This window comes from Phyllobates terribilis, unplaced genomic scaffold (genome assembly GCF_046119375.1).
Source record: "Phyllobates terribilis strain yellow unplaced genomic scaffold, ASM4611937v1 Scaffold_8__6_contigs__length_399053987, whole genome shotgun sequence".
NCBI lineage: Eukaryota > Metazoa > Chordata > Amphibia > Anura > Dendrobatidae > Phyllobates > Phyllobates terribilis.
In genome coordinates this window covers 260,849,701-260,877,583 of record NW_027362768.1, presented here as the reverse complement: position 1 = coordinate 260,877,583, position 27,883 = coordinate 260,849,701, and the positions used below count along the sequence as shown (strand labels likewise).

The 27,883-nt window shown below is 49.5% G+C and overlaps 1 protein-coding gene across 1 annotated transcript in view; it reads left to right on the top strand.

Moving 5' to 3' along the window:
• Positions 1–27,883, top strand: part of LOC141157209 (cytochrome P450 2D17-like) — a 189,293-nt gene that overhangs the window by 37,124 nt on the left and 124,286 nt on the right. The window contains exon 4 of the mRNA XM_073644199.1: positions 386–543. Within this exon, the coding sequence (XP_073500300.1) occupies positions 386–543 (158 nt within the window). The remainder of the gene's footprint in view (positions 1–385; positions 544–27,883) is intronic.

Genomic DNA, 27,883 nt, shown 5'->3' with positions numbered 1-27,883 from the left:
GGAATACTATTTTGGCAGAACTTGATAAAACTGGAGTGAAAAAATGTGACTTTTCAAAGCTTTTTGCAACAGTTTTCTGGCATAAAAGCTTTGATGAATGGAGACCAATATTTTTAACTTGCACCAAGCAGCTATTCTCTGATTGTTCTGGTCATGAACTCAAAGTGAATGTATCATGGTGCAGGTGGAAGAGACCTGGGCAAGAATGTCTGACAGGACTCAATATCTTCCGAAAAAAACAGATTTACTGAAAAAATATGTAAACCTATAGTTCCCAGTTTTGTAGGCAAATAAATAATCAATACCACATTACCTTATTGTACAAACTCCTGACCATGTATCTGAGATTTCACCTCAATCTTTATCAATATTATGTTTTCTACAGATCAGTTTAATCCAATTCTCCTCATAAACAATGCTGTCAGTAATGTGATCTGCTCCTTTGCATTTGGAGATCGGTTTGAGTACAAGGATGAAAAATTTCAACGACTTTTACTTCTCTTTAATATAGCATGTAAGGCAAAATCTGGACTCCTAGGTCAGGTAAGTTAAAGTTTTAAAATTATATGGCACTAATAATTATCTCATGTAAAAGCCTACAAATTTAAAGGGCAGTTAGGATCCAGCACTAATAAACAGCCTTAGGCCACAGCCCCACTATCAGTATTCAGTCAGTATTTTTTTTCAGGAGTGGGATCCAAAACCAGGTGAGGAACAATCAGTGAAAAAGTATAATATAAAAAGTGCACCAATTTCTTTATTTATCACCCACTCCTGGTTTTGTCTCCCACTGCTGAGAAAAAATACTGATAATTGGGGCCGTTGCCTTAAGCTGAGGTCTCATGGCTTGTAGGTACCTTAATTTTTTAGGTTTATTCTATATAGCAGTAATGCTGTTTAAATCCCATAAAATCACTCTCGGGAGCACTCGTTACTCTATCGAGTATCACGTCATGCTTCAGTCCCTGCCCCGCATGTTTCGCTGCTTTTTGAAAGCCATGAACATACAAGGATTTGCTGCCATACTGTCACGACTGTTATCGGGTATCCCGGGGCTCTTTTCCTGTCCCTAACGCTGGGGCACACTAGCTATCCATGTTCCCAGGATTACTTCTAATGGTGAAGACGTCTTGGCCACGTACCTTGCTGAGCTCCTAAATCCACCCTTAGTCTGTTCCCTCCCCCCACCCAAGGAAGAAGAGATTAGAGGTGTATGGTAATGCACCAATCAGACTAACAAGGTAATACGTACAGGGATAAAGGAAAATACCAATCATACAAATGTAGCACCCTGAGGATTCGGCTGCTACAGGGGTATTGCACCTCAAGCCAGAGGTGTGATATTCCACTCCCGGGTAAGGATGGAGTGTGGAACTGAGCTCAGTAGGCTGCATGCACTACATACATCCCATTTCCGGGGGACAGATCAATGGTACTCCCACTAGGTATATGTGCAGGTACGACAGTGTCTGTCCCTGGCTGGAGTGGGAGGGGGGTGGAACATCCCAGTAGTGTAGGGGCAGATAGGGGGAGCAGTCTTGGTAATGCTAGGAGCTCATTGGGTGCTGGTCACCTGAGCTCACACATAGAGGGAGTATATAAGGTGGGAACCATCTTAGATCAGGGTCAGACAGGCAGACAGTTACCAGTCAGTCTTTTGTAGAGGGTCAAGCAGTCCTGAAAGAAGAGAGAGAGGAGAAGAAAAGGACCCAGAGGGGAAGAAGAGGGAACCCCAAGAGCCCAAATACAACCAGAAGGGTGAAGGGTTGGCACAAGGGTACCGGATCCCAAGCTGGTGGAGGGCACTAATCCTCAGCCAGAGACCGGAGGTTGTGGGCAGGATCTGCCACGACCCCCCACTAAATCCACTGCGAAGGCACACCGAGTATAGGGTCAGGGAACCCAGAGACAAGGGTTTTACCAACAAGAGGCCCGAGGGAGCCGGACATAAGTGGATCCCTGGTGGGGAAGGCCAGAGAAAAGGAACGTCAGAAAGGGAGCTCAGGATCACGCTCCAGAATTACCTGGGGGTTGACCGAGTCCAGGACCTGGTGGACGCAGCACGGCTCGGGCGGTCACTCAAGGCCGGAGTGACCAGCACAACAGCAGTAAGTAAAAACCCTGAACTGCACAGCCCGACTCTGAGTCTTATTACCATCCACACTGCACCACCACAACCACCACCCTCTACAACTGACCCCCTGAGGCTATACCCCTCCCGTTGGGGGTTATACTACCAGAAGCTGCACACACACCACCAGCCTCAGCGGACCCTGCTGCAGCGGCGGCCGTATTGACCGCAAATCAACGGGTGGCGTAGTCGACACTAAAGAACATCCAGCAACATCTGTAGGACTGCCACACACTGAGCTTGACACCCTGGGCACGGACCGGGTCACCGCCACTCGGAGACTACAACCCCCATCTGATCCGGCTTCGGGTATCCCCCAAACAACACTGGCCCAGGGGGCGCGTCAACTTTGGCGTAGTCGGCAGGATTACGTGCCCGCAACAACCGGGTACTGCGTGCCTGAAGAAAAGTTCACCGTTACCTCAAAAAGAAGTCTCCCGCCGGTTCCGGAGGGTCCCCGCCAACGGACCCCATCACAGGTCGTTTCCCGCCGGTTGTCCGCCATTTGCAGCTTTTTCCCGCCATTTCCAAAGATTTCCCGCCTTGGAAGAGCGGACGCCATTATGGGCGTGCCAGAGGGTGGCAAAAGGCCACCTCCCATCGTGGGCCAGGTCGAAGAATGGCGCCAAAAGCGGAAACCGCGCCCACCAACAGAGACTGTGATGCTGGAAGTGTCCATCAGCGTGAGAGAACTGCCCCTGGAACTGACAATCACAAAGTTGCCCCGGGACCACCTTCAATGTGGGCGGAGACAGAACAAAAGAGAGAAGATGGGTGCAGCCTGGAGGAGTCTGGAGAGAGCGCACCCGGAGACAAGAAGTCTGGAGAGGAGTCCAGAGAAAGCGTACCCGGAGATGGAGGGAGAGACAGGCAGCACCGACCCAGTGGTCAGGAGCCTGCTGCAAGCAACAACCCCACTAGGCTTAGTGGAGATCCTAGCACAGCTCCCCCGAGACCGGGAGTGTGCACAGACCGCGCTGGAGGGCCTCGCACGGAGGATGGCCCAGGTGCAGCAAGACACACTGACGGAGTGGAGCCGTGAGATGGCCCAGCAGACCGGAACCCGTCAGCGGAGCACGCCACCCGAGACGAGGAGACAGACCGCCTCTGAGGATGGTGCAGGAGGAGTGAAGGCCGGAGACGGCGCCGAGGAGGGAGCTGAACGGACGGAGGCAGGTAAAGGGGACGTCTCTACCCCGAGCCGAGAAACCGTGTACCTGTCCCAGCTCCCCGTCGCAGAGCCCGAAATTCCCCCTGCCGTGCCCGTCGCTGCATCGTCACCGTGCCGGACTAGGCCTCAAGTAGAAGCCGCGGCCGCGACCCCTGTGACGTCACACGCCTCGACCCTGAGCGCGACCAAACAGGAAATACCATCGGCCTGGTCGCAAGGTCTAGTACCTCCGGGCGCCGCAATTCCAACAGCGCCCCCTACCTCCGCGGGCGCCGCAATTCCAACAGCGCCCCCTACCTCCGCGGAGCCACCGGCCTGGTCGCAGGGCCGAGTACCCCCGGGCGCCGCCGTCCTTACGGTGCCCTTTACCTTTAGGGTGCCCCAAGCCTGGTCGCAAGGCCTGGTCAACCCGGGCGCCGCTACCATCAACGCGCCCTCAACATCTCGAGTGCCGCACCTGGGCGAAGATCTATTTGCCCAGCACACGTGCCCGGATGGGCAGCCCTTTGTATGGCCCCAGGAGTACTACCAACTGGAACTCCAAAGAGCAAGGCCCCTGTGCGAGCCCCTGATTCCGGCTCCGAAGCCCGTCAGGAGAACCCCGCTCCCGCTAGAAGAAGCACAATTCGAGTGGGACCCCACCGGAGGAGACCTCATGGGGTTCACTCAAGAAACGCGGGCAGCCGCAGCAGAGCGAGTGGAGTGCTGCCGCCAGCAGTTGGCAGCCTTCGAGCAAGAGCGGAAAGAGAGGCGGGTCCGTGAGCAGCGGCTGCAGGAACAGAGCGCAGGGCAGAAGAGCCGGACCAGGAGGAACCCCCGTGCAGCTCATGGTCCCCGTACCACCGGGACTGTGATTAAATTCAACCTGCAGCATGGGTGGGGCTTCATAAGAGACCATCATACCCCCGGCGACGTCTTTGTAACCCGCAGAGACGTAGAAAGCCATCTGCCGGAGGGACACAGAGGTCGTGACCTGTACGTAGGGGACGAGGTCACGTTCACCCGGCACAAGTGTGCCAAAGGACCCTACGCCCTCCATGTGCATCTCCTGACGGAGGAGGAGCTGCGGTGTGAGGAGGAGCAAGAGGACCCGGACGGGTCTGAAGACAAAGAAGGAGCAGGAGGACGCCGTCGTTAAAGTACGGTAAAGAGACTGTAAATAGTTACCCGTCGGGGTACAGTGAACTGTTGCTGCTTTAAATATGTCCCCGTTGGGACAAGTGTGAACTGTTAACCCGTGTGTCCCTTAATCCCACTGACCGAGGACTGAGAGCGGTCATTCCTTCCTTATACCTGGCCGAGGACTGAGAGCGGCCACTTTCCCCCTGTATATAGTTGCGCTTTCTAAGGCGCCCCCTACTGGTTTTATAAGGAAACCATTTTTCTACAAGAGACTGTCGCACTTTACCCGGTCACAAGTCGCACCGTGGCCGGAGGAGCAAGAGTGTTAATATATATAAAATGTTTTATATGTTATTGTTGTTATGAAAATTTGTATGTTTGATGTTTTTATTCTCTTACAGCCCGAGGACGTGCTGTGATTTACCAGGGGGGAATGTAGCACCCTGAGGATTCGGCTGCTACAGGGGTATTGCACCTCAAGCCAGAGGTGTGATATTCCACTCCCGGGTAAGGATGGAGTGTGGAACTGAGCTCAGTAGGCTGCATGCACTACATACATCCCATTTCCGGGGGACAGATCAATGGTACTCCCACTAGGTATATGTGCAGGTACGACAGTGTCTGTCCCTGGCTGGAGTGGGAGGGGGGTGGAACATCCCAGTAGTGTAGGGGCAGATAGGGGGAGCAGTCTGGGTAATGCTAGGAGCTCATTGGGTGCTGGTCACCTGAGCTCACACATAGAGGGAGTATATAAGGTGGGAACCATCTTAGATCAGGGTCAGACAGGCAGACAGTTACCAGTCAGTCTTTTGTAGAGAGTCAAGCAGTCCTGAAAGAAGAGAGAGAGGAGAAGAAAAGGACCCAGAGGGGAAGAAGAGGGAACCCCAAGAGCCCAAATACAACCAGAAGGGTGAAGGGTTGGCACAAGGGTACCGGATCCCAAGCTGGTGGAGGGCACTAATCCTCAGCCAGAGACCGGAGGTTGTGGGCAGGATCTGCCACGACCCCCCACTAAATCCACCGCGAAGGCACACTGAGTATAGGGTCAGGGAACCCAGAGAGAAGGGTTTTACCAACAAGAGGCCCGAGGGAGCCGGACATAAGTGGATCCCTGGTGGGGAAGGCCAGAGAAAAGGAACGTCAGAAAGGGAGCTCAGGATCACGCTCCAGAATTACCTGGGGGTTGACCGAGTCCAGGACCTGGTGGACGCAGCACGGCTCGGGCGGTCACTCAAGGCCGGAGTGACCAGCACAACAGCAGTAAGTAAAAACCCTGAACTGCACAGCCCGACTCTGAGTCTTATTACCATCCTCACTGCACCACCACAACCACCACCCTCTACAACTGACCCCCTGAGGCTATACCCCTCCCGTTGGGGGTTATACTACCAGAAGCTGCACACACACCACCAGCCTCAGCGGACCCTGCTGCAGCGGCGGCCGTATTGACCGCAAATCAACGGGTGGCGTAGTCGACACTAAAGAACATCCAGCAACATCTGTAGGACTGCCACACACTGAGCTTGACACCCTGGGCACGGACCGGGTCACCGCCACTCGGAGACTACAACCCCCATCTGATCCGGCTCCGGGTATCCCCCAAACAACACTGGCCCAGGGGGCGCGTCACAAACATGCTCACACAAACAACAGAGGGAAACACCAGGAGTGAAGGAAGGGGAAAACCAAATTAGAAGGAGAGGATTTGCACACAACAGAAACCAAGCAACAGTCTTTAACTAAATCCACCAAACACCTTCTCAAACAACAAATCTCCACCAACTCCTTGAACCATTCAGCATGAAACTAAGTCTGGCAATGACTGCTTGCCAGTATATATAGGAGAGGTTGAATGGTTAATACTGAACAGCTGTCAGCATCACCCAGGAAAGCTTCCAGGAGTGCTCAACTGAACAGATTAACCCTTGCACTTCTAGATTAAATCTGCACTGTTTAACATGAAGGTGAAGTGCTTCTAATCAGTGCAGGAGTAGGGGAAATCAGACGGTGCGGTCTTGTGGCTCCTCTCTGTTGTGGTAAACCTGTGACACATACAGTGTTGTGAAAAATTGTTTGCCCCCTTCCTAATTTCTTATTCTTTTACATGCTTGTCACACATTTGAAGGTTTCAGACCACAAAACAAATTTAAATATTAGACAAAGATAACAGAAGTAAACACAAAATGCAGTTTTAAAATGAAAGTCTTTATTATTAAGGGAAAAAAAAATCCAAACCTACAGGGCCCTGTGTGAAAAAGTGATTGCCACCTAAACCTAATAACTGGTCGGGCCACCCTTATTAGCAACAACTGCATTTGCAATAACTGGCAATGAGTATTTTACAATGCTCTGGAGAAATTTTGACTCACTCATCTTTGCAAAATTGTTGTAATTCATCTGTAGCGCCCCGAGGGTTCGGTCGCTACAGGGGTATTGCACCTCTGCCAGAGGTGTGATATTCCACTCCCGGGTAAGGATGGAGTATGGACCAGGGCCCAGTTAGCTGCATGCATCACACACACCCCATTTCCGGGGGACAGCTCAACGGTGCTCCCATTTATACAGTAATGCAGGCACGACAGACCATGTCCCTGGCTGGAGTGGGGAGGGGGGAGGAAAACCCAGTGATGTAGGAGCAGAAGGGGACAGTTTCTGAGCATAGATAGGAGCTCATTGGTTGCTGGTCACCCGAGCTCACACACTAGGGGAAGGTATATAAGGTGGGCACCATCTTAGTTTTAGGAGAAGGTCAGTCAGGGAAGTAAGAGAAGGAGTTCAGCCAGAGAGGGCTGACAGGAGGCTGTGGCTCAGTCTGGGCCCACTCCACGAGGGTGAAGGCCGGAGCCAGAAGGAAGGAACAGAAACAGAAAGGAACAGCAAAGAAAAGAGAAGTACCCAAAGTGTAGAAGGGCTCAGAAACAAGAAGGCAGAAGGGACCCTAAGAGCCCATGAGAATACCGGGTGAAGGGTCAGGCAGATTAAGGGTACCGGATCCCAAGTTGGTGGAGGAGAAACTACCCTCAGCCAAAGACCGGAGGTCGTGATCATTTATTGGTGCGACACCTCACCAAACCTGCTAGGAAGGCACCATATAGGACAGCGGGGAACGGGGCCCACGTTTACCCGCGCAGATCCGCGGTAGCTGGACAAAAGTTGGTCACTGGTGGGGCAAGCCAGAGGAAGGATGGAAGGGGGTCCTGTGCCATATTCCTGAACTGCCTGGGGGTTGACCGAGCCCCTCATCTGGTGGACGCAGCACGGATCGGGCGGTCATTGCTGACAGAAGTGACTGGGAATATATGAACTGTGAGTAAAGGACCCTGGACTGCAACACGTTGTCTTTGTGCTTTTTGCTTCGCCAGCACTAACGGTACTGGGACTCCCTGCACCATCACCCCCACCATCCACTACACTGCCCTGGGGCTGCACTCTTCCCGTGGGGAGTTACACTACCTCAGCTGCAAACACCATCAGCCTCAGCGGTCTGCCTGGCAGCGGCGGTTCATACTAGCCGCAATCCACGGGTGGCGTAGTCGGACATTACCTACAGCACATAGCAGACTACCACTGGTCTGACCACCCTGAGCCACGGAACCGGATCGCCACCACTACCCCCATCGTTTCCCTGTTGCCCGGCTCCGAGTGCCCCACGGCCCAGGGGGCGAGTCACATCCACATTTGAGGGTTTCCAAGCATGAACCCTCTTTTTAAGGTCATGCCACGGCAACTCAATCGGATTAAGGCAGGACTTTGACTAGGCCACTCTAAAGTCTTAATTTTGTTTTTCTTAAGTCATTGAGAGGTGGACTTGCTGGAGTGTTTTGATCATTGTCTTGCTGTATAACCTAAGTGCGCTTCAGCTTGAGGTCACGAACAGATGGCCAAACATTCTCCTTCAGGACTTTTTGGTAGGCAGCAGAATTCATGGTTCCATTAACCACAGCAAGTCTTCCAAGTCCTAAAGCAGTAAAATAGCCCCAGACCATCGTACAACCACCACCATATCTTACTCTTGGAATGAAGTTCATTTTCTGAAATGCTGTGTTACTTCTATGCCAGATGTAAAGGGACATACACCTTCCAAAAAGTTCAACTTTTGTCTTGTCAGTCCTCAGAGTATGCTCCCAAAAGTCTTGGGGATCATCAAGATGTTTTCTGGCAACACTGAGACAAGTCTTTATGTTCTTTTTGCTCAGCAGTGGTTTTCATCTTGGAACTCTCACATGCATGCCATTTTTGCTCAATCTCTTTCTTATGGTGGCATCATGAACACCGACCTTAACTGCATCCTGCAGTTCTTTGGATGTTGTTGTGGGGTCTTTTGTGACCTCTTGGACGAGTCACCCCTGCGCTCTTCTGGTAATATTGGTAGGCCGGCCACTTCTGGGAAGGCTCACTACCGTTCCATGTTTTCGCCATTTGTGGATAATTGCTTTCACTGTGATTTGCTGGAGTCCCAAAGCTTCAGAAATAGCTTTATAACCTTTTCCAGACTGATAGATCTCAATTACTTTGTTTCTAATTTGTTCCTGAATTTCTTAGGATCGCAGCATGGTGTCTAGCTTTTGGGGATCTTTTGGTTTACTTCACTTTGTCAGGCAGGTCCTATTTAAGTGATTTCTTGATTGAGAACAGGCGTGGCAGTAATCAGGCCTGTGTGAGGCTAGGCAAATTGAACTCAGCTTCCCAAAGATGTGATAAATCCCAGTTTATTTATGGTTTAAGGTGGGCGGGGGCAATCACTTTTTCACACAGGGCCCTATAGGTTTGGATTTATTTTTCCCTTAATAATAAAGACCTTCATTTAAAAACTGCATTTTGTTTTTACATGTATTATCTTTGTCTAATATTTAAATTTGTTTTGTGATCTGAAATATTTAAATGTGACAAACATGCAAAAGAAAAAGAAATCAGGAAGGGGGCAAACACTTTTTTAACACTACTGTATGTGGTAGTGTTATAGCTATTTGGTTACTGGTATTACTCTGATTGGCCGGCCACATCGTGTTATCGGGTCTTATATTAGACTCTGTGACGTGATTCTCAGAACACTGTCCTCTGGAAGCAGTTCAGGGAAAGTTGTTATAGGAGGGAGATATTATTTTATAGCATGCATATAGGCAGGGTTTAATATTGCTATTGCAATACTTATATACCGATTATGCACCATTAAAAGAAAAGTTCTTTTCAGGGCTACATATTTTATTTTCCCTAGTAATAACGTAAAGTTTGCACGCATATGTTCTATTCCTAATTTAAAATGCGCAAGGCATGCAGTAAGGAACAGGGAAGTGGACATGCTGCTGACGGTGCACGCAGAGGCCGTGGGCCCGGTGAAACTATGCCTGCTGAGGGAGCACAACAAATACTCTCATCCATGAGACCTGTCTTCCTGTCCCATTTTGCATGGGTGCGCCACTCTTGAGGCCAGAACAGTGCAAACAGGTGGGTGGTTGGATGGCAGATAATGCTTCAAGCATGTTATCCCACCACCACCCTATCTTCCATATGGTCCAGTTTTACTAGCCAAAAGTCTGGACCAAATAATCCTCACCCTGATCCTCCTTCCTCCCAGGAGACAAGTGATCTCAAACTCAGACACTCCGAAAAGCTCTTTAAATTTCCATTTATTGATTATGGCCTCTCACCCTGCTCGTTTCAAGAGGGCCATGGGGAGATCTTGTGTAGTGATGCCCAAATATTTGAATAGCCATGGTCAGAAGAAGATAACAGTAGGGAACGGCAATTAGTGTCTCAAGAGGTAGATGATTATGAGACACAATTGCAAACAAGTGATGTTGTTAAGTCAACAAGTCAGGCGGTCCAGAGTGCGGTAGTGGAAGACGAGGTGGTGGACAATGAAGCTACTCACCCAACCTGGGAAGGTGCCATGTTTAGTGAGGACACAAGCACAAAGGGGGAGGGATCCGCAGCACCACAATAGGAATATACAGTGGGGTGGCCAGAGAGAGAAGGTGGGCAACTGTTCCCCAGATTACCCACACTCGGCAAATTGACAGGCCAAAGATTAGATGTTCCCCCAGTTTGGAGCATTTATAAAGAAAGTGCGGACAAAAAAAAAGCGCTCATTTGCAACCTGTGCTGAACCAAGATGAGCAGGGGCCTGACCACAACCAGCCTGACCACTACCAGCATTCTCAGGCAATTGTCATCAAATACCTGACAAGGTGGTCGAACACCTTGGTCCACAATCAGTGTCTGCGGGTGACATCACTGCCTTTTCCCCTGTTCTACATACTTGCCAATTCCCTGTCCAAGACGCAGGCGCAGATGCCTCCTGCCCTGTACCTGTCATTGCACATTCACAAGCTCCATAAAATAATCACATCCAAATCTTTGTCCCAGCTCAGTGTTCAGCTGTCCCTACCCCATCCATGCCTTTGAATGCAAACGGCAATACCCAGCCAGCCAACTACAGACCCAAACACTAAATCGGCCACATTTCCAGACTGAATGCCTTGGAAATATTGCTGTTTAGGCTTGTGGACACTGAGGCTTTTCCCAACCTCATAACAGCGGCCGTCCCTTGGTACTCGTTCCCCAGTCGCTACTGTTTTTCCCAGAAAGCCGTCTCCACTTCACACCAGCATGTGTCCCATAACATCACCCATGCCCTGACCAACACAGTTACTGGGAAGGTCCACTTAATGACTGAAACGTGAATAATTGCCTGTGGCCAGGGATGCTACATTTCTGTCATGGGTGTGTCATGTTTGACAGACAGTCATACTGGATCTGGCTGTAGAAGGTCATTTGGCCTTGCAAACACCTTCTTGATCCTTTCATCATCCCTCTCCCTTTAAGATCCAGTGGTGATCTCCACCTTCTGCTGTTAATTAACACAACCTTGCTGGATCCTTAAATACACTCAGTTTCTCCAGAGAGGTGCTGGTGATAGAATAAATTCCTCTGTTCCGGTCTGAATTCTAGCAGTCGGCTAGATTCTCCTCAGAGTTCCTTTGTGGATTGTAGTCGTGATCTCTCTGGTGTCTTCTCAAAGCTAAGTGTATCCCCTTGTCTGTTTCCCTTGTTTGCTTTTAGTTGCAATGGGGCTGACTAGTGCTTACCTCTCCCCCTCCGTGACAAGGGCCTAGCTCTAGGGTCAGCAAGAGCTAAGGTATCCGGCTCGGCGATAAGGACGGAACCTATTTATGGACGATAGGGGAGTCAGGGTGTCGTTACATCTGCTTAGGGGTCTCAACTCTCCCTTTCTCTAGTTGCAGGGCTTCCCCCTTTTTCCCCTCGTTGTACGCTGGATTCTTCCCATACCTAGCATAACATTATCACCTTTAAATGAAAAGAAAAAATGGACTTCTGTTTGTTTTTCAAGGCTGCGTGCCCACTATGTCTTTTTCAAGCGTTTTCGCAGTGGAATTTCCACAGTGAAAACACTTGGTAATATGTTCCCCAATGATAATCTGCATGTGATATGCACATGCTGTGGAAAATTCCACTGCAGATTATCATTATGGAAAAATCAACAGTACATTCTGTTAGGTGTCAGTCTGGTGCTGGATTTGAAATGGGTCCAGGACCTTCTGTGGTCTCCCATTTCAGTCCAGCCAGGGCTGATGCAGCTCAGCATCACCATCAGCCCCAATGCCTAGCTGGGCCACAAGCACTGTTTGTCTACCAGGTAGTTGTGCCTAGCAATGTTAAGCCTGGGTTGCAGAGGGAGACAGGGCTTGTGGAATCTAAGTCCAGGATTTGCCGCACTGAGCATGTCCGTGACCTGGCGGATCATGATTGGTGGGTTGGCACCCACCTGACCCGGTGACCTGGCACCGCCTGATTGGTCCACGGGTAACGTCACCAATGGTGCGTCGGTGGGCAGGGCTTAATCTTTAAAAGGCCCGCCCACAAACATGGCAACACGCTCAGATCATTTGAGCTGGTTGTTTGTGGTGTGCACGCTTAAACTCTTGGGCTCCTCGAAGAGCCATAGCTTTATGCAGGCAGGTAGCTTGAGCCATATAGAGCGGGTCTACTCAGTCCGGTAGCACGCCGGCTGTGTGCACGAATACCCGGCGGGTATCACACCCACATACTAGCGCCGACTGCTATAGCGTAGCGCCTGTACCGAAGACAGGGCTACTGCTTCTTCTCCGGTCATACGTCTCCCTGCGGTTCTTGGAGATTGTGTGAACCGCTTTAGCGCCATTCCCCATAGCGTAGCGCCTGTATCAAAGACAGGGCTACTGCTTCTCCCACGGTCGCACGTCTCCCTGCGTTTCTTGGAGATTGTGCGATCCGTCTTACCCTTCCGTGTGCATTAACACGAAGGGCTAAGATAGTTGATAGGTGCGTCGCCGGTCGCTCTCCCTCCGTGCAGTTTACGGAGATAGAGCGTATCGCTATACCCGGTCCGGTGTGCTGTTAACACGGACGGGTTATCAGTTTAGTTGTCGCTTTCCTTTCCACCCGGAAAGTGTTCGGCAGCAGTCCATTAGGCTGCATTGCGGACCCCGGGGTCGGTTGCGTTCCATTAAAATAAAGTTGTCTGCAACCGCCCTCCTAACAGGTCCATTAATTTTGCGGAAACGCGGCGTAATTGCCGCCAATGACTTGCATTGAATCACATAATATCCGCATGAGTACATGTACTCATGTGGATATTAAGCGATTCAATGCGCGGATAGTACCCGGGTCTGGAGAAGTAGTAGTTTTAGTTAAAAAAGAATTAAAATAAAAAAAAATTATACTCACCTTCTGATGGCCCCCGGTCTCCTGTACGGTGCGTCCGGTGTCTTTGGCGGCTCGTGGTGGTGTAAAAGGACCTTCCATGACGTCATTTAGTCATGTGACAGGTCACGCGACCTCAGACGTCAGCGGTCGCATGACCTGTCACATGACTAAATTAAGTTATTGAAGGACCTTTTATACCACAGCAAGCCATCAAAGACACTGGATAAGGAGACCGGGGGTCCATCGGAAGGTGAATATAATGTTTTATTTTTATTTTTCATCATTTTAATCTTTTCTTTACTATTGATGCTGCATTTGCCCGTCGCATGGATTTATATAGTGTGACCAAGTTGTCAAGCACTTTTCCAAGTGATGCTAAAATCGCTTGGAAAAGCGCTTTACAACTCACATGCGGAAATGCATGTAAAAAGCGCTTCACAAACGCTGCTACCTGGCAGGAAAAACACATGTAAAATCCGCATGCATTTTTCCTGCCAGGGAGATGCAGAAAAAATCCGGAGCATTTCTGCTTCGTGAGCACTTAGCCTTAGTGTTTTTTTTCTGTTTTTTTTTTCTTCCCAGGTTATTATGGATCCAGTTTCAGTGTTGGCAGAGCAGCTTCAGAGTTTGTCACTGGAGTTGACTGACCTTTGTTTAGCAGTTCGGCAGCAACTGCAGCGGCTGCTGACTCCTAATGTTGGGGACTCTGCGGGCACGCCAGTCTGGGTTGAACCCAAGGTTGCCCTCTCGGACAGGGTTTCAGGAGGTAGAGACAAGTTTTTTGTATTTAAAGAAGCTTGTAAGTTGTATTTTAAGCTTCGACGTTACTCCTCTGGAGATGAGGAGCAGCAAGTGGGGATTGTGATCTCACTGTTGCAAGGAGATCCTCAATCCTGGGCTTTCTCGTTGCCACAGGGCTCTATTTGTCTCCCATCGGTTGAAGGATTTTTCGAGGCTCTGGCCCTTATCGATGATGATCCTAACCAAGTCTCCTTGGTTGAATCCAGGTTGCATCGCTTTCAGCAGGGGAATTGGTCAGTGGAGACTTATTTTTCTGAATTCCGTAGATGGACAACAGATACCAGATGGAATGATCCGGCTCTGAGAAGCCAATTTTGTCAGGGCCTATAAGAAAGGTTGAAGGATGCCTTGGCAGTAGTGATGAGCAAAAGTGTTCACCACTACTCGGTACTTGGCAGAGCATCACTGTGCTCGACAAGCTTGGCGCTCGGCGAGTATTTCCGGCTTGCTCAGGTGGGAGCTCGGTGCCCCACCCTGCATGTTTGGCGCTCTTTAGAGCACCAATGAACATGCAGGGATTGCTTGCCACGTACTGTAATGCCGTAGCCATGTTGGTTGTGGCATTACAGTGATTGGCTGGCCGCATAGCATCATCGGGTCTATTTAAGACCCGGTGACGCTAGGCCCATCACAGTCTACCCCGGAAACAGGCAGAGTAGGGAGAGCTGCTGCTAAATCAGGGAGAGATTTGCTTGTTTATTGGTTAGTGTAGTGTTAGTGTATCTATATATCCATCTGAACTAAATGTCCTTCTGATGACTAATCCAGCTGCATATATTCAGTGGTGATAGTAGGAGTTAGGCAGGTAGGCAGAGTTTGTGGCAGACAATGTATACAGCACAAGAGGGTTCATTGCACTTTCTGTCTGCTGCTGCAGTTACAGATATTTGTAGCCATTGTCCCACATATCAGGGGCCAGGGATAATGTTTTTTATCCTAATCCTGATTATTTGCTTTAAAAGCAATCCAGAGTACAACATTTTTCTTCTCCATTTGCTTGTTAGCACTGCAGAATACAGCCAGATCAGTTCCATATTACAGTGATAAAAATCCAGAAATATGTAATGAACGTGGAAAATATTGGCCCCCATTTACAGTTTGTTGCAGTGTGTCAGTGAAGCTATTCACACGTGATCGCTGTGAAGAATAGTAAACTGCAGGCCCGCTATTTAAAATCGTGGTTTTCCGTCAGACGTATCACATATAGCTGAGGTCCAAACTCAGACATTTCTGTCCTGCATTTACAGTATGTTGCAGTGTGTCAGTGAAGCTATTCACACTTGCTCACTGTGAAGACTACTAAACTACAGGCCCGCTATTTAAAACCGTGGATGTCCGTCAGACGTATCACATATAACTGCGGTTCAAATTCAGCCCTTTGCAGTGAACGTGGAAAGTATTGTCCTCCATTTAAAATGGGCAAGGCGCGTGAAAAGAGAAGGGGAAGTGGACATGATGGTGATGGTGCATGCAGAGGCCAAGGCCGTGGGCAAGCTGATATTGTGCCACAACAAACACCCACGTCTAGTCACTCGACCTTCCTGTTCCAATTACTAGGGGACCGCAGAGCACCACTATTGAACCCAGAGCAGAGTCAAAAGGTTGTTGGATGGATAGCAGATAATGCTTCCAGTCACTTTGCCACCATCACCACCACCACCCTGTCTTCCACACAGTCAAGTCTGTTATGCACACGCCCAGGCTGAGCGGCGTGTGCGTGTGATTGTAGTGATTCCACTGGACCATGAACCGGAGAGTGCCTGGAGGGGCGTGACTAAGTATCTGGCCGATCCGACCAAGATGGCACGACGGCATACGATGCCAGTGCACCAGGGAGAAACCGGGCAGAGGAACCAGGTGCTACTCCAGGTCAAACTCCGGACACGGGGGTTGACCCACACAGGGATTACTGGATCAGGCTGGTTAGGCTGGCGCACAGACTGGAGGGTATAGGCAGGCACGACTGGTATGCAGGCAGGCGGGTAAAGGCAAGCGCAGCTAGAGTGCAGACAGGGAGGCACTAGCAGGTAGGAACACAGGCGGGATAGGACCCAGTACACACTGGGACTCAGGAACAATACAGGTAGAGGGGTACAGGCAAGCACAGCTAGAGTGCAGACAGGGAGGCACTAGCAGGTAGAAACACAGGCGGGATAGGACCCAGTACACACTGGGACTCAGGAACAGGCAGGTTAGGCTGGCACAGACTGGTGGATATAAGCAAACACGGCAGGTATGCAGATGGGTGGATACAGGCGAGTATGCAGGCAGGGAGGTACTGGCCGAAAGGACGGGCTGGAGCACAGAAAGGTTAAGACCCAGTACAGACTGGGTCACAGAACCGCAGATGCGGTAGACAACCACAGCAGAGAGGGAACGCCCGAAGCGGTGGGCAAGAACAGAGCAGGACGGGACTGCCGGAGCAGCGGGCAGAAGCAGGGCAGGACAGGACTGCCGGAGCAGCGGGCAGAAGCAGGGCAGGACAGGACTGCCGGAGCAGCGGGCAGAAGCAGGGCAGGACAGGACTGCCGGAGCAGCGGGCAGAAGCAGGGCAGGACAGGACTGCCGGAGCAGCGGGCAGAAGCAGGGCAGGACAGGACTGCCGGAGCAGCGGGCAGAAGCAGGGCAGGACAGGACTGCCGGAGCAGCGGGCAGAAGCAGGGCAGGACAGGACTGCCGGAGCAGCGGGCAGAAGCAGGGCAGGACAGGACTGCCGGAGCAGCGGGCAGAAGCAGGGCAGGACAGGACTGCCGGAGCAGCGGGCAGAAGCAGGGCAGGACAGGACTGCCGAGCAGTGGGCCAAGGAGTCAGAGCAGGCTAGAACCGCCGGAGCGGTGAGCAAGGCAGAGCAGGGGGGACAGGGCTCTGTTCACACGGAACAGACAGGAAGAGAAAGGCAGAGCCAGATACCAACAGGGTACTTGCAGTGAAGTAGCGAGTGGACCACAAACTCACAAACGGGAGTACAGAGACAACAAGCAGGAGTTAGGTACGAGTTCAGACTCTGCAGAAAAAGGAAGGGAACGGACATCGGACATAGAGGCAAAACAGGTAAAGGATAGGAGAGAGTTCAGACTGGAACTGAGTGTACGGAGGAGACCGACACTGCAGAGGGATACAGGAGCGGGTCTGGGAATACGGCCCCCAGAGCGGCGGAACGAACAGGCAAGGAGCGTGTTCAGACAGGACAGACAAGATACAGGAGCGGGTCTAGGTAATCGGCCCCTAGAAGGCGGGAGGAACAGGCTAGGAGCGTGTTCAGACAGGACAGACAAGATACAGGAGCGGGTCTAGGTAATCGGCCCCTAGAAGGCGGGAGGAACAGGCTAGGAGCGTGTTCAGACAGCCCTGGAAATACAGCCTCCAGGAAAGGCAGACAAGAGAACACAGAACGGGACCTGGCACCTTCAGAGTGCAAGCACACACTGAATGAAACACTATGCTCAGGCAGGAATAGATGGGAGCAGCTGAGCTATATACCAGGTGACAGACAGCAATAGGCTGAGGACGCACAAGGGGTGTGACCCACAGCAGGTACAAAAAGCAGGAAGTGATCGGGCGCCGCCCTTAAGCAGCAGAAACAGACACAAACAGACAGCATGGAGGGAAGCCAGAGAGACATTCTGGACAGGAGATCAAGTGCGCGCTCTTGCACAGTGGGAGATGGACCACTATGCAAGGACGCCGCCAGGTATGTTACAAAGTCTCAGTAGCTGTGAGTCTGGACCGCATATTCCTAACCCTGATCCTCCTTCCTCCCACCATTCTGAGTGCCTGGAGACAACTGATCCCACACTTGGACAATCCGAAGAGCTATTCACTTTTCCATTTATAGATTCGGGCCTCTCGCCCAGCCAGCTTCAAGCGGGGCAAAAGGAGAACGCATGTAGCGATGCCCAAATATTTGAGCCGCAACAGTCACACGAAGGCGATGGTGGGAAAATGCAATTACTGTCACAAGGGGTGGATGATGAGACAGAATTACCAGAAAGTCAGAAGGAGGACCAAGGTGCGGAAGTGGACGGCTAGGTGGTGAACAATGAAGTCACTGCACGCCAACCTGGCAAGGTGACATGCAGAGCGAGGACAGCAGCACACAGGGGGAGGGAGGCATAGCACCACAACAAGCAGGAAGAAGCAGTGTGGTGGCCGCAGAAAGAAGGGGGAAAGTATTCCCCGTAACATCAACACGACGGGAGTTGCCAGTACAATTGTTGGGTCTTCCCGAGTCTGGTTGTTTTTTAAAGACTCTGCAGATAACCGCAACAAGGCCATTTGCACCATCTGCCAGGCCAGCATCAGAGGGGGTAGCAAAACTACCAGTCTGACAACCACCAACATGATCAGGCACATGACATCAAAGCACCCGACTAGGTGGGCCAAACACCAGGGTCCAGAAACAGTGTCTGCTAGTGACACCACTGCTTCTTCAGCTGTTGTGCGTGCATGCCAAGATACCTCCTGCCCTGCACCTGTCGTTGCACACTCTCAACTAACACCATCAGCAACCACGTCCATGTACTTGTACCAGCGCAGCATTCAGTTGTCCCTTCCTTGGAACACAAGCGCAAGCGCAAATACGCAGCCATCACCCCACAAGCCAAACTAGTAAATTTACACGTTTCGCAAATGCTTGTGCTTGAAATGTTGCCTTTTAGGCTCGTGGAGATGTAAGCTTTCCACAACCGGATGGTGGTGGCCGTCCCTTGGTACCCGGTCCCAGCCGCCAGTATTCTCCCAGTGTGCCGTCTCCACATTACACAAGCACATGCCCCACATCATTAGCCATGCCGTCAAAAACGCAGTTACTGGGAAAGTCCACCTAACCATGGACATGTGGACAAGTGCTTGTGGTCAAGGAGGGTACATGTCGCTGACGGAACACCGGCGTTAATATAGTAGAAGCCGGGACCCAGTCGGACCTTCCCGACGCTGAAGATTGCGGGCCTTTGGTCAATCAGGGTTGCCCCCACATTCTATAGCTCCTGCACCTCCTCCTCCTACTCTTCTGCCTCCATCTCCGAAATGACCACATCAGTCACAAGCTGGAAGCACTGCCTCGGCCAAGCTGCAACAGAATGTGCTGAAGCTAATATGGTTAAGTGACAAACCGCACACCGCTGAAGAGCTGTGGACAGCTCTGAAAGAGCAGGCAGATCTGTAGCTGATACTGCTGACCCTACAATCAGGCATGATCGTGTGTGACAATGGCCGGAACCTGGTGGCGGCTCTGAAGTGAGACAAGCTCACACACGTACCATGCCTTGCCAATGTGCTTAACCTTGTGGTTCAGCGGTTTCTCAAAACCTAACCGGATCTGCATGACAAAGTACACCGCATGTGTGCCCATTTTAGAAAGTCAGCTAAAGCTTCTGCTGCCCTTGCCGTGCTTCAGCAGTGTTTGCAGCTTCCAGCTCACCGACTAGTGTGCGATGTCCCCACGTGTTGAAACTCAATGTTGCAGATGTTGGGAAAGCTTTGTGAGCAGCAGAGGGCAGTTATTCACTACCAGCATCAATATGGCCATCGAAATTCAGGTCAGCCTCCACAATTGAGACCTCAGGAGTGGGCATGGATGTCAGACATCTGTGCCATCCTCCAAAACTTTGAGGACTCCACCAAGATGGTAAGCGGCGATGACGTCATAATTACCGTCACCATCCCGCTTCTCTGTTTTCTACAACGCTCGCTGCTCACAATTTAAGAGAAGGCATTGCAGGCGAAGCATGATGAGATGGAGCAAGTAACCAAACAGGGTGATTACATACAGCCAAGCCTCATCTCATCCCAACGTGAATTGGGTGACAATGAGGAAGAGGAGGTGGAGGAAGAACAGGAGCTACCTTCCTGCGCTATAGAAAGACTAACTGCACAACTGTCATATTGTCTGTTCAGCGTGGATGGCCTGAAAAGAGGGAAGAGGAGGAGGAGGATGAGGAGGAGATCATTGTCAATCATCCTCTTGGTGAGGACACGGAAGTCTTGCCTGTTAGCAGTCTGGCACACATGGCTGAGTTTGTTACTCTGCCTTTCCCATGACCCTCGCATTCTCCAAATTTTAGGTGATTGTCATTACTGATTGGTGATACTTTTAGACCCACACTACAAGAAGAACTTTCTATCTCTTATTCCCACAGCAAACAGGTATTCTAAAATGGGACAGTACCAGAAAGCCCTTGTTGCGGAATTATTAAAAAAATTCCCATCTGAAATCGCTGGTGGCAGAGGTCACAGTTCGTTGGATAACCAAGGAGTACAGGGGAGAGAGACACATATTCAATCCAGCAGAGGCCGGGGAACATTGTGAAAGTTCTGGGACAGTTTTCTCAGACCCTACCATTGTACAAGCCCTAATGCGCGGGGTAGTCTTACAAGGAGAGAAAAGTTTGAGAACATGCTGAAGGAGTACCTTTCGGACCATACCAACATCCTCCGTGATTTCTCTGTGCCTTATAATTATTGGGTATCCAAGCTGAACACGTGGCATGAACTGGCTCTCTACGCCTAGGAGCTCCTGGCCTGCCCTGCCATTAGCGTTTTGTCAGAGCGAGTTTTTAGTGCTGGTGGAATTATAACTGATAGGCACCTCCGCCTGTCAACTGAAAATGCTGACAGGCTGACTGTTACAAAAATGAACAAGGAATGGGACAGACTTCTCAACACCACTGAATGATAGCAGCGTAAAAACTCAAATACAGTGTATTTTTCTTGGGAGGTCTAACTCTATTCCCATGCACCTCTGTCTTCACACCCAGACATGGGTATACGCTTTCTGATTTTGTCTATTTGCTCTTGTCCTCCTCCTTCTCCTTCTCCTCATCCTCATCCTCCACCACCATATCTACCATATCACCATATCTATGTCTCTTGCAAGGGGCATTGGAGTGCCTCCAAATTTTTGGCAGCCCTTGCATTCACTGCATAGGCAAACAGTATCGGCGACCCACTTCCTAATAATGGGAACATTTTTTTCACGAGGCCCTCCTCTACGTTTCTTCCAAGGGGCATTGGAGTGCGTCCAAATTTTTGGCAGTCGTTGCAGTCACTGCATAGCCTATAACTTTATAGCAGAACTGCTCCTTTGTAGGAACATGTCGTTACTGAGGCCCACTTCTGTGAATGTAAATTGGTATTGGAGTTTTTCCTAAATCTTGGCAGCCATTGTACTCACTGCATACCCTATAACTGTATAGCAGAACCGCTCCTTTCTAGGAACATGTCATTACTGAGGCCCACATCTATGTGTCTTTAAATTGATATTGGGGTTTTTCCTAAATTTTGGCAGCCATTGTACTTACTTCATACCCTATAACTGTATAGCAGAACCACTCCTTTCTAGAAACATTTTGTTACTGAGGCCCACCTGTGTGTCTGTAAATTGGTATTGGGGTTTTTACAAAATTTTGCCAGCCATTAGAGTCACTGCATACGCAATAACAGTATAGGAGACCCACTCGTTAATAATGGGAACAACAAAGCATAGCCGGCTGATGGCTATCTAACAATAGTGAGGGCCGACTGCTGGCCCTTTAAGAATAGTAAGGGCCGCCTGATGGCCCTATAGAGATAGGCTTTGTGACTTTCAGAGTCCCTTCTTCATAAATGAAACAGGATGTGTCTGATCATGTCACACACACCACACATAAGCAGATACGATAGTAAAATGTTAAAATGACATTTACCAGTGAATGTATTTTTCACCGTTTAAAGCGTCTGGTGGATGCCAAGCATGTGAAAACTGATTTTATAAAGCTACATTTCTCTGTAAGCAGACCTCTACTATGGGCCGTATAGGTATGTATATATTTACTTTTCTATGACCTGTTTGCCCATATTAGAGGTCTCAAATCTCCCAGGGGGTGACAGATTCCCTTTAAGGAACATCCTTTCCAGGGTAATGACTTGTATATAAGGCAAAATAAATAACCAAAAACAAAAATGCTCCTCCACATCTTGGGCTATGTTCACACGTAGCGTTTTTGATGTGTTTTTGCACTTTTGCATTGCTTTCAACCATGTCAAATGCATTCACCAGGAAATGTCATTTTAACATTTTACAACTTTATCTAGCCATGTGGTTTGTGACACATGATCAGACACATGCATACAGTGCTGAAAAGACATAGGAACAGCATGGAGAAGACCCCTGGAAGCATCTCTGACTCCCAGGTCACTGTCTAAGTGTGCCCATCATAAGTGATCCTTGGTGTATGTGAAGATGGCTCCTGCCATGCACCTGTCATTGCAGACTTGCAACAATCACCGTCCACGTCCTTGGTCCAGTGCACCGTTCAGTTGTCACTACCCCATTCCTTGGAATGCAAGCGCAAGTATGCAGCCAGCCAGCCACCCACCCACAGGCTGCAATACTATACTGCCAAATTTTTGACAGCTGCTTGCACTTGGAATGTGGCCTTTTAGGCTCGTGGAGGCAGAAGCTATCCACAACCTCATGGTGGCGGCCGCCAGGTGTCCATACTCTGTCCCCTGTAGCAACTATTTCTCCTGGTATCGTCACCGCCTTCCACAAATACGGGTCCCACAACATTACCCGTGCCCTCTCCAGTGCACATACTGGGAAAGACCGTCTACCCACAAACACGTGGAGAGGTGAATGTGGCCAGGGATGGTACAGAGCCAGTTCACTTTAAAAATGCAGCCATAGAGTGTCCGGGAATATTCCCACACACTTTTCTTAGCCAGGGCCCACCGGAGACTCCTCCGGTGGGCCCTGGCTTCTTTTTCAGGAGAGTTCATAGTGCTGAGGTGAGGCCATGATGATGATAGAGGCCACCATTTGCTTAGTTTTCTGTTACTTGGAATGCAAGCGCAAGTATGCAGCCAGCCAGCCACCCACCCCCAGGCTGCAAAACTATACTGCCAAATTTTTGACAGCTGCTTGCACTTGAAATGTTGCCTTTTAGGCTCGTGGAGGCGGAAGCTTTCCACAACCTCATGGTGGCGGCTGGGTGTCCATACCGCCACTATTTCTCCCGGTGTCGTCCCCGCCTTCCACAAACAAGGGTCCCACAACATTTACCCATTTCCTGCCCAGTGCACTTACTGGGAAGGACCGCCTAACCGCAAACACATGGACAAGTGAATGTGGCCAGGGACGGTACAGAGCCAGTCCACAGCTGGTCGGTGAGTGGTATTTCACCACAGCCATATTTTTTAGCTCGGTGAAAGGACTGATTTGGGAAATCGTATCTACTCCAGCTATCTTTTCTCCATCGCCAGGTCCTGCCCATTGCCACACACGACCATTCCTGGTAGTATGTTCAGTGGTGAGAACCACAGTTCAGGCTGCGGTGTTACAACTTTCAACAACTCTGCAGCAGTGAGCGGTTTGTCACCTAAGCAATAAGTATGTTATCTTTAGCATGGCCTGTTGCCACTTGGCCAAGGCAGTGCTGCAGTTTGAGACTGATGTGGTCTTTCGGAAATGGAGGCCATTCTTCCAATCACAAAATACTGGGTACTTAATTATTTGACATTTTGTGTTGCTAAATTAGATGTGTACTAAAATCATTTTAATCTAATAAAGAATTCTTTTGCAAATTAATACCATATGCACACTAATACTTTGTTTGTTGGTACAAGCATGCTCTGATTGATGCGGCCGCATCTCCATGTATGATTGAGGACACGCGTGTGAATTTGTGGTGTTGGAGCACATACTACATATGTGCTTTATTATTCCTCTCACTGCCTCATTTCATTTAGCATATGGGACTCTATGTCTGTGGGTATCCTTGTTATGGGTTCTGGTCGTATAATAACTGTACCCCTCATGTTATCATGGGTTTATTAAACCTTTACCTATACCCGATAAATATTTATCTATTTTCGACACCTATACAGGGATTATGTAGAATCCCTATATGAGATCCCTCACGGGTTATTCTGGGTTATTCTGAATTTATTCTGGATTCATTTTGCTATAACCTTATTTATCCCGATTTTGGAGTTGGCCGCTCATATTATTTTATTAGCATTAGCCTTTTTTCACTCTCATGGGCTCTCTTTATTTGAGACATGTTGCTTTTGGGTTCTTCCTAAAATTGCCACTGTTGCTTCTTTCCTACTCCTCTATGGGTGCAAATGTACCATTACAGTGGGCATTCCCAACATGCGCATGCGCACCGCCATAACGTGCGACCCACACTGATTTCAGTGTACTCTGCCTTGGAGAATGTGATGCGCCTGCGCGCTTACGACATCTCAGCCGATCTTAGATATGCGCATGCGTACTATCTTTATGTGGGTTCCACGCTGGAAGTCTTAATTTCCGCTTCTGGGGTACGAGCGTGCTCGCGCTCTCACATCTTGACAGCTGACCCCGGATATGAATATGGACCTCTGGTCTGTTCCTCGACTGGGTGACCGGTACACAATAACATGCTTTCCACAGCTGACGTGAATTAAGGTAAAATTAAGTTAAGACAAATATAAGGCCAGTAGGCAAACTAACAACAATCACCTCCCCTGATGAAGCTACTCATGTAGTGGCGATACGCCTGGGGCTCTTGGTTGCTTGCTTACCCCCCAGGTATAGCTCATGGCTCACCTTCTGGTTCAATTACACCATTTTCTGACCTCCTACTGATGCTTCATCTTATCAGTAGTGCTTGCTATACTTATTATATGATGGCACCAATTCTTTAATTTTTTTGTGTCAGCAGCATATTTACATATGTTTTACTAATACCTTTATTTAGTTAAATCTGTGCTGTGTTCATCTTTTTTCATATATGAAACTACAGGGTGTCGTTGTCATAATAGACTATTATATAAATTGTCTTTGGCTTGCATATGTGAGGGTTTACCATATCATGATTTGCTATGGTTTTTGATATATATTGAAGCATTCATGTTTTAAGTGTTTTTAAATACATTGTGCTGTTGTTTACATGGTCTTTGTCCAGTAAATATTGATTTACAGTGATCCCTGCCTATGCACACAGTCATTTTTTCTTTTTTGGTCATTACTTACAAACTGTATGTGCCGAGTTGATCCTTCTACATTATAATAGTGGTGCCCTCCTCAATTTGTTATTATTGTCTTTCGGAGATGGATGCCGAAATGGAGGAGGAGGTGCAGGAGCTGAACAATGTGATTACCTTGAGGTTACATTGGCGACTCTGGTTTTTACACTAAAGAAAGATCCTACTGTGGTTTTTTTTACATTATTTTTTTAAGACAAATGCATTCACCAGGAAATGTAATTTTAACATTTTACAACCTTATCTGGCCATGTAGTGTGTGACACATCATCAGACACATCCTGTTTCACTTAGGATGGAGGGACTCTGAAAGTCACAAACTTATTTTTATAGGGCCATCAGGCGACCCTTACTATTCTTAAAGGGCCAGCCATCGTCCCTCATTATCGTTAGAGAGCCTTCAGCCGGCTAAGCTTTGTTGTTCCCATTATTAACGAGTGGGTCTCCTATACCGTTATTGCATATGCAGTGACTGCAAGGGTTGCCAAAAATTTGGAGGCACTTCAATGCTCCTTGTAAGAGACGTAGAGGTCAGAGAGCCTCCTAAAAACAATGTTCTCATTATTAGGAAGTGGGTCTCCCATAGTGTTTGCCTATGCAGTGAAGCAACGGCTGCCAAAAATTTGGAGGAACTCCAATGCCCCTTGCAAGAGACGTAGAGAACAGACAGCCTCCTAAAAACAATGTTCTCATTATTAGGAAGTGGGTCTCCCATAGTGTCTGCCTATGCAGTGAAGCAACGCCTGAAAAAATTTGGAGGAACTCCAATGACCCTTGCAAGAGACGTAGATATGTTGATATGGTACATATGGTGGTGATATGGTGTTGGAGGATGAGGATGTGGAGAAGGAAAAGGACAAGAGCAAATAGACAAAATCAGGAAGCGTATACCCATGTCTGAGTGTGAAGACAGAGGTGCATGGCAATAGCGTTAAACCTCCCCAAAAAAAGACACTGTATTTGAGTTTATGTTACACTGCTATCATGTGCCTGTCGGCTATAATTCCATCGGCGGTACTAAAACCCCGCTCTGACAAAACGCTAGAGGCAGGGCAGGCCAGGACCTCCAAGGCGTAGAGAGCCAGCTCATGCCACGTGTCCAGCTTGGATACCCAATAATTATTATGCACAGAGGAATCACAGAGGATGTTGGTACGGTCGGCAAGGTTCTCCCTCACCATCTTCCGAAACTTTACACTCCTTGTGAGACTACCCTCCGACTCAGGGCCTGTACGATGGGAGGGTCTGTAAAAACTGTCCCAGAACTTTGACAGTGCTCTCCTGCCTCTGCAGGACTGCATTTGTGGCTCTCTCGCCTGTACTCATTGGTTGTCCAACAAACTGTGAGCTCTGCCGCCAGCGTTTTTGGATGGGAATTTTTTCACTAATTCCGCAACAAGGGCCTTCTTGTATTGCCCTATTTTATTAGGCTTGTCCTGCAAAGGAATAAGACACATAAAGTTCTCACTGTAGTGTGGGTCTAGAAGCATCACCAACCAGTAATGACTGTCACCCAAATTTGGACAATGCGAGGGTCACTGGAAAGGCAGCGTAACATAAACTCAGTCATGTGTGCCAGACTACAGAGGCAAGACTTCCGTGTCCTCACCAAGAGAATGACTGATCATGCTCTCCTCCTCATCCTCCTCCTCTTCCTCCTCCTCCCTGTCCTCAGGCCATCCACGCTGAACAGACAGTATGGCAGTTGAGCAGGTAGTACCGTCTCCTGCACAGGAAACTCGCACCTGTTCTTCCTCCTCTTCCTCCTCATTGTCACCCAATCCATGTTGGGATGAGATGAGGCTGGGCTGTGTGTAATCGCCCTGTATGGTTCCTTGCTCCATCTCATTGTGCTCCGCCAGTAATGCATCCTCTAATTGAGAGCAGAGCGCGTTTCAGAAGACAGAGAAGCGGGATAGTGACGCTAATTATGGCGTCATCACCGCTCACCATCTTGGTGGAGTCCTCAAAGTTTTGGAGGATGGTACAGATGTCTGACATCCATGTCTACTCCTGAGGTTTTATGTGTGGAGTCTGACCTGAATACCGATGGCCTTGTTGATGCAGGTAGTCAACAACTGCCCTTTTCTGCTCACAAATCCTTCCCAACATCTGCAATGTAGAGTTTCAAGGTGTGGGGACATCACACACCAGTCAGTGAGCCAGAAGCTGCAAACACTGCTGAAGCATGTTAAGAGCGGCGGAAGCTGTAGCTGACTTTCTAAAATGGGCACACAGTCGGCGTACTTTGACAAGCAGATCTGACAGATCCACGTAGATTTTGAGAAACCGCTGAACCACGAGGTTAAGGCAGGCCAGGCATGATGTGTGAGCTTGCCTCGCCTCAGAGCCGCCACCAGGTTCCGGCCATTGTCACACACGACAATGCCTGGCTGTAGGTTCAGCAGTGTTAGCCATAGATCTGCCCACAACTCTTCAGCGTTGCGTGGATTGTCACCTAAGGATATTAGCCTCAGCACAGCCTGTTGCCGCTTGGCCGAGGCAGTGCTGCAGTGCTTCTAGCTAGCAACTGATGTGGTCATTTCAGAGATGGATGCTGAAGAGGAGGATGACGTGCAGGAGCTGTAGAATGTGGGGACAACCCTGATTGACTTAGGGCCCACAATGCTCAGTGGCGGGAGGACGTGTTCCATTCCAAGGTCCGACTGGGTCCAGTCTTCCACTATGTTAACCCAGTGTGCTGTCAGCCCACAAGCACTTGTCCATGTGTCCTTGTTTAGGTTGACTTTCCCAGTAACTGAGCGGTTGAGGGCACGGCTAATGTTGTGGGACATGTGCTTGTGTAATGCGGGGATGGCACACCGGGAGAAATAGTGGCGGCTGGAGACCGAGTACCAAGGGACGGCCTCCGCCATGAGGTTGCGGAAAGCTTCCATCTCCACGAGCCTAAAAGGCAACATTTAGAGCGCAAGCATTCGCGAAAT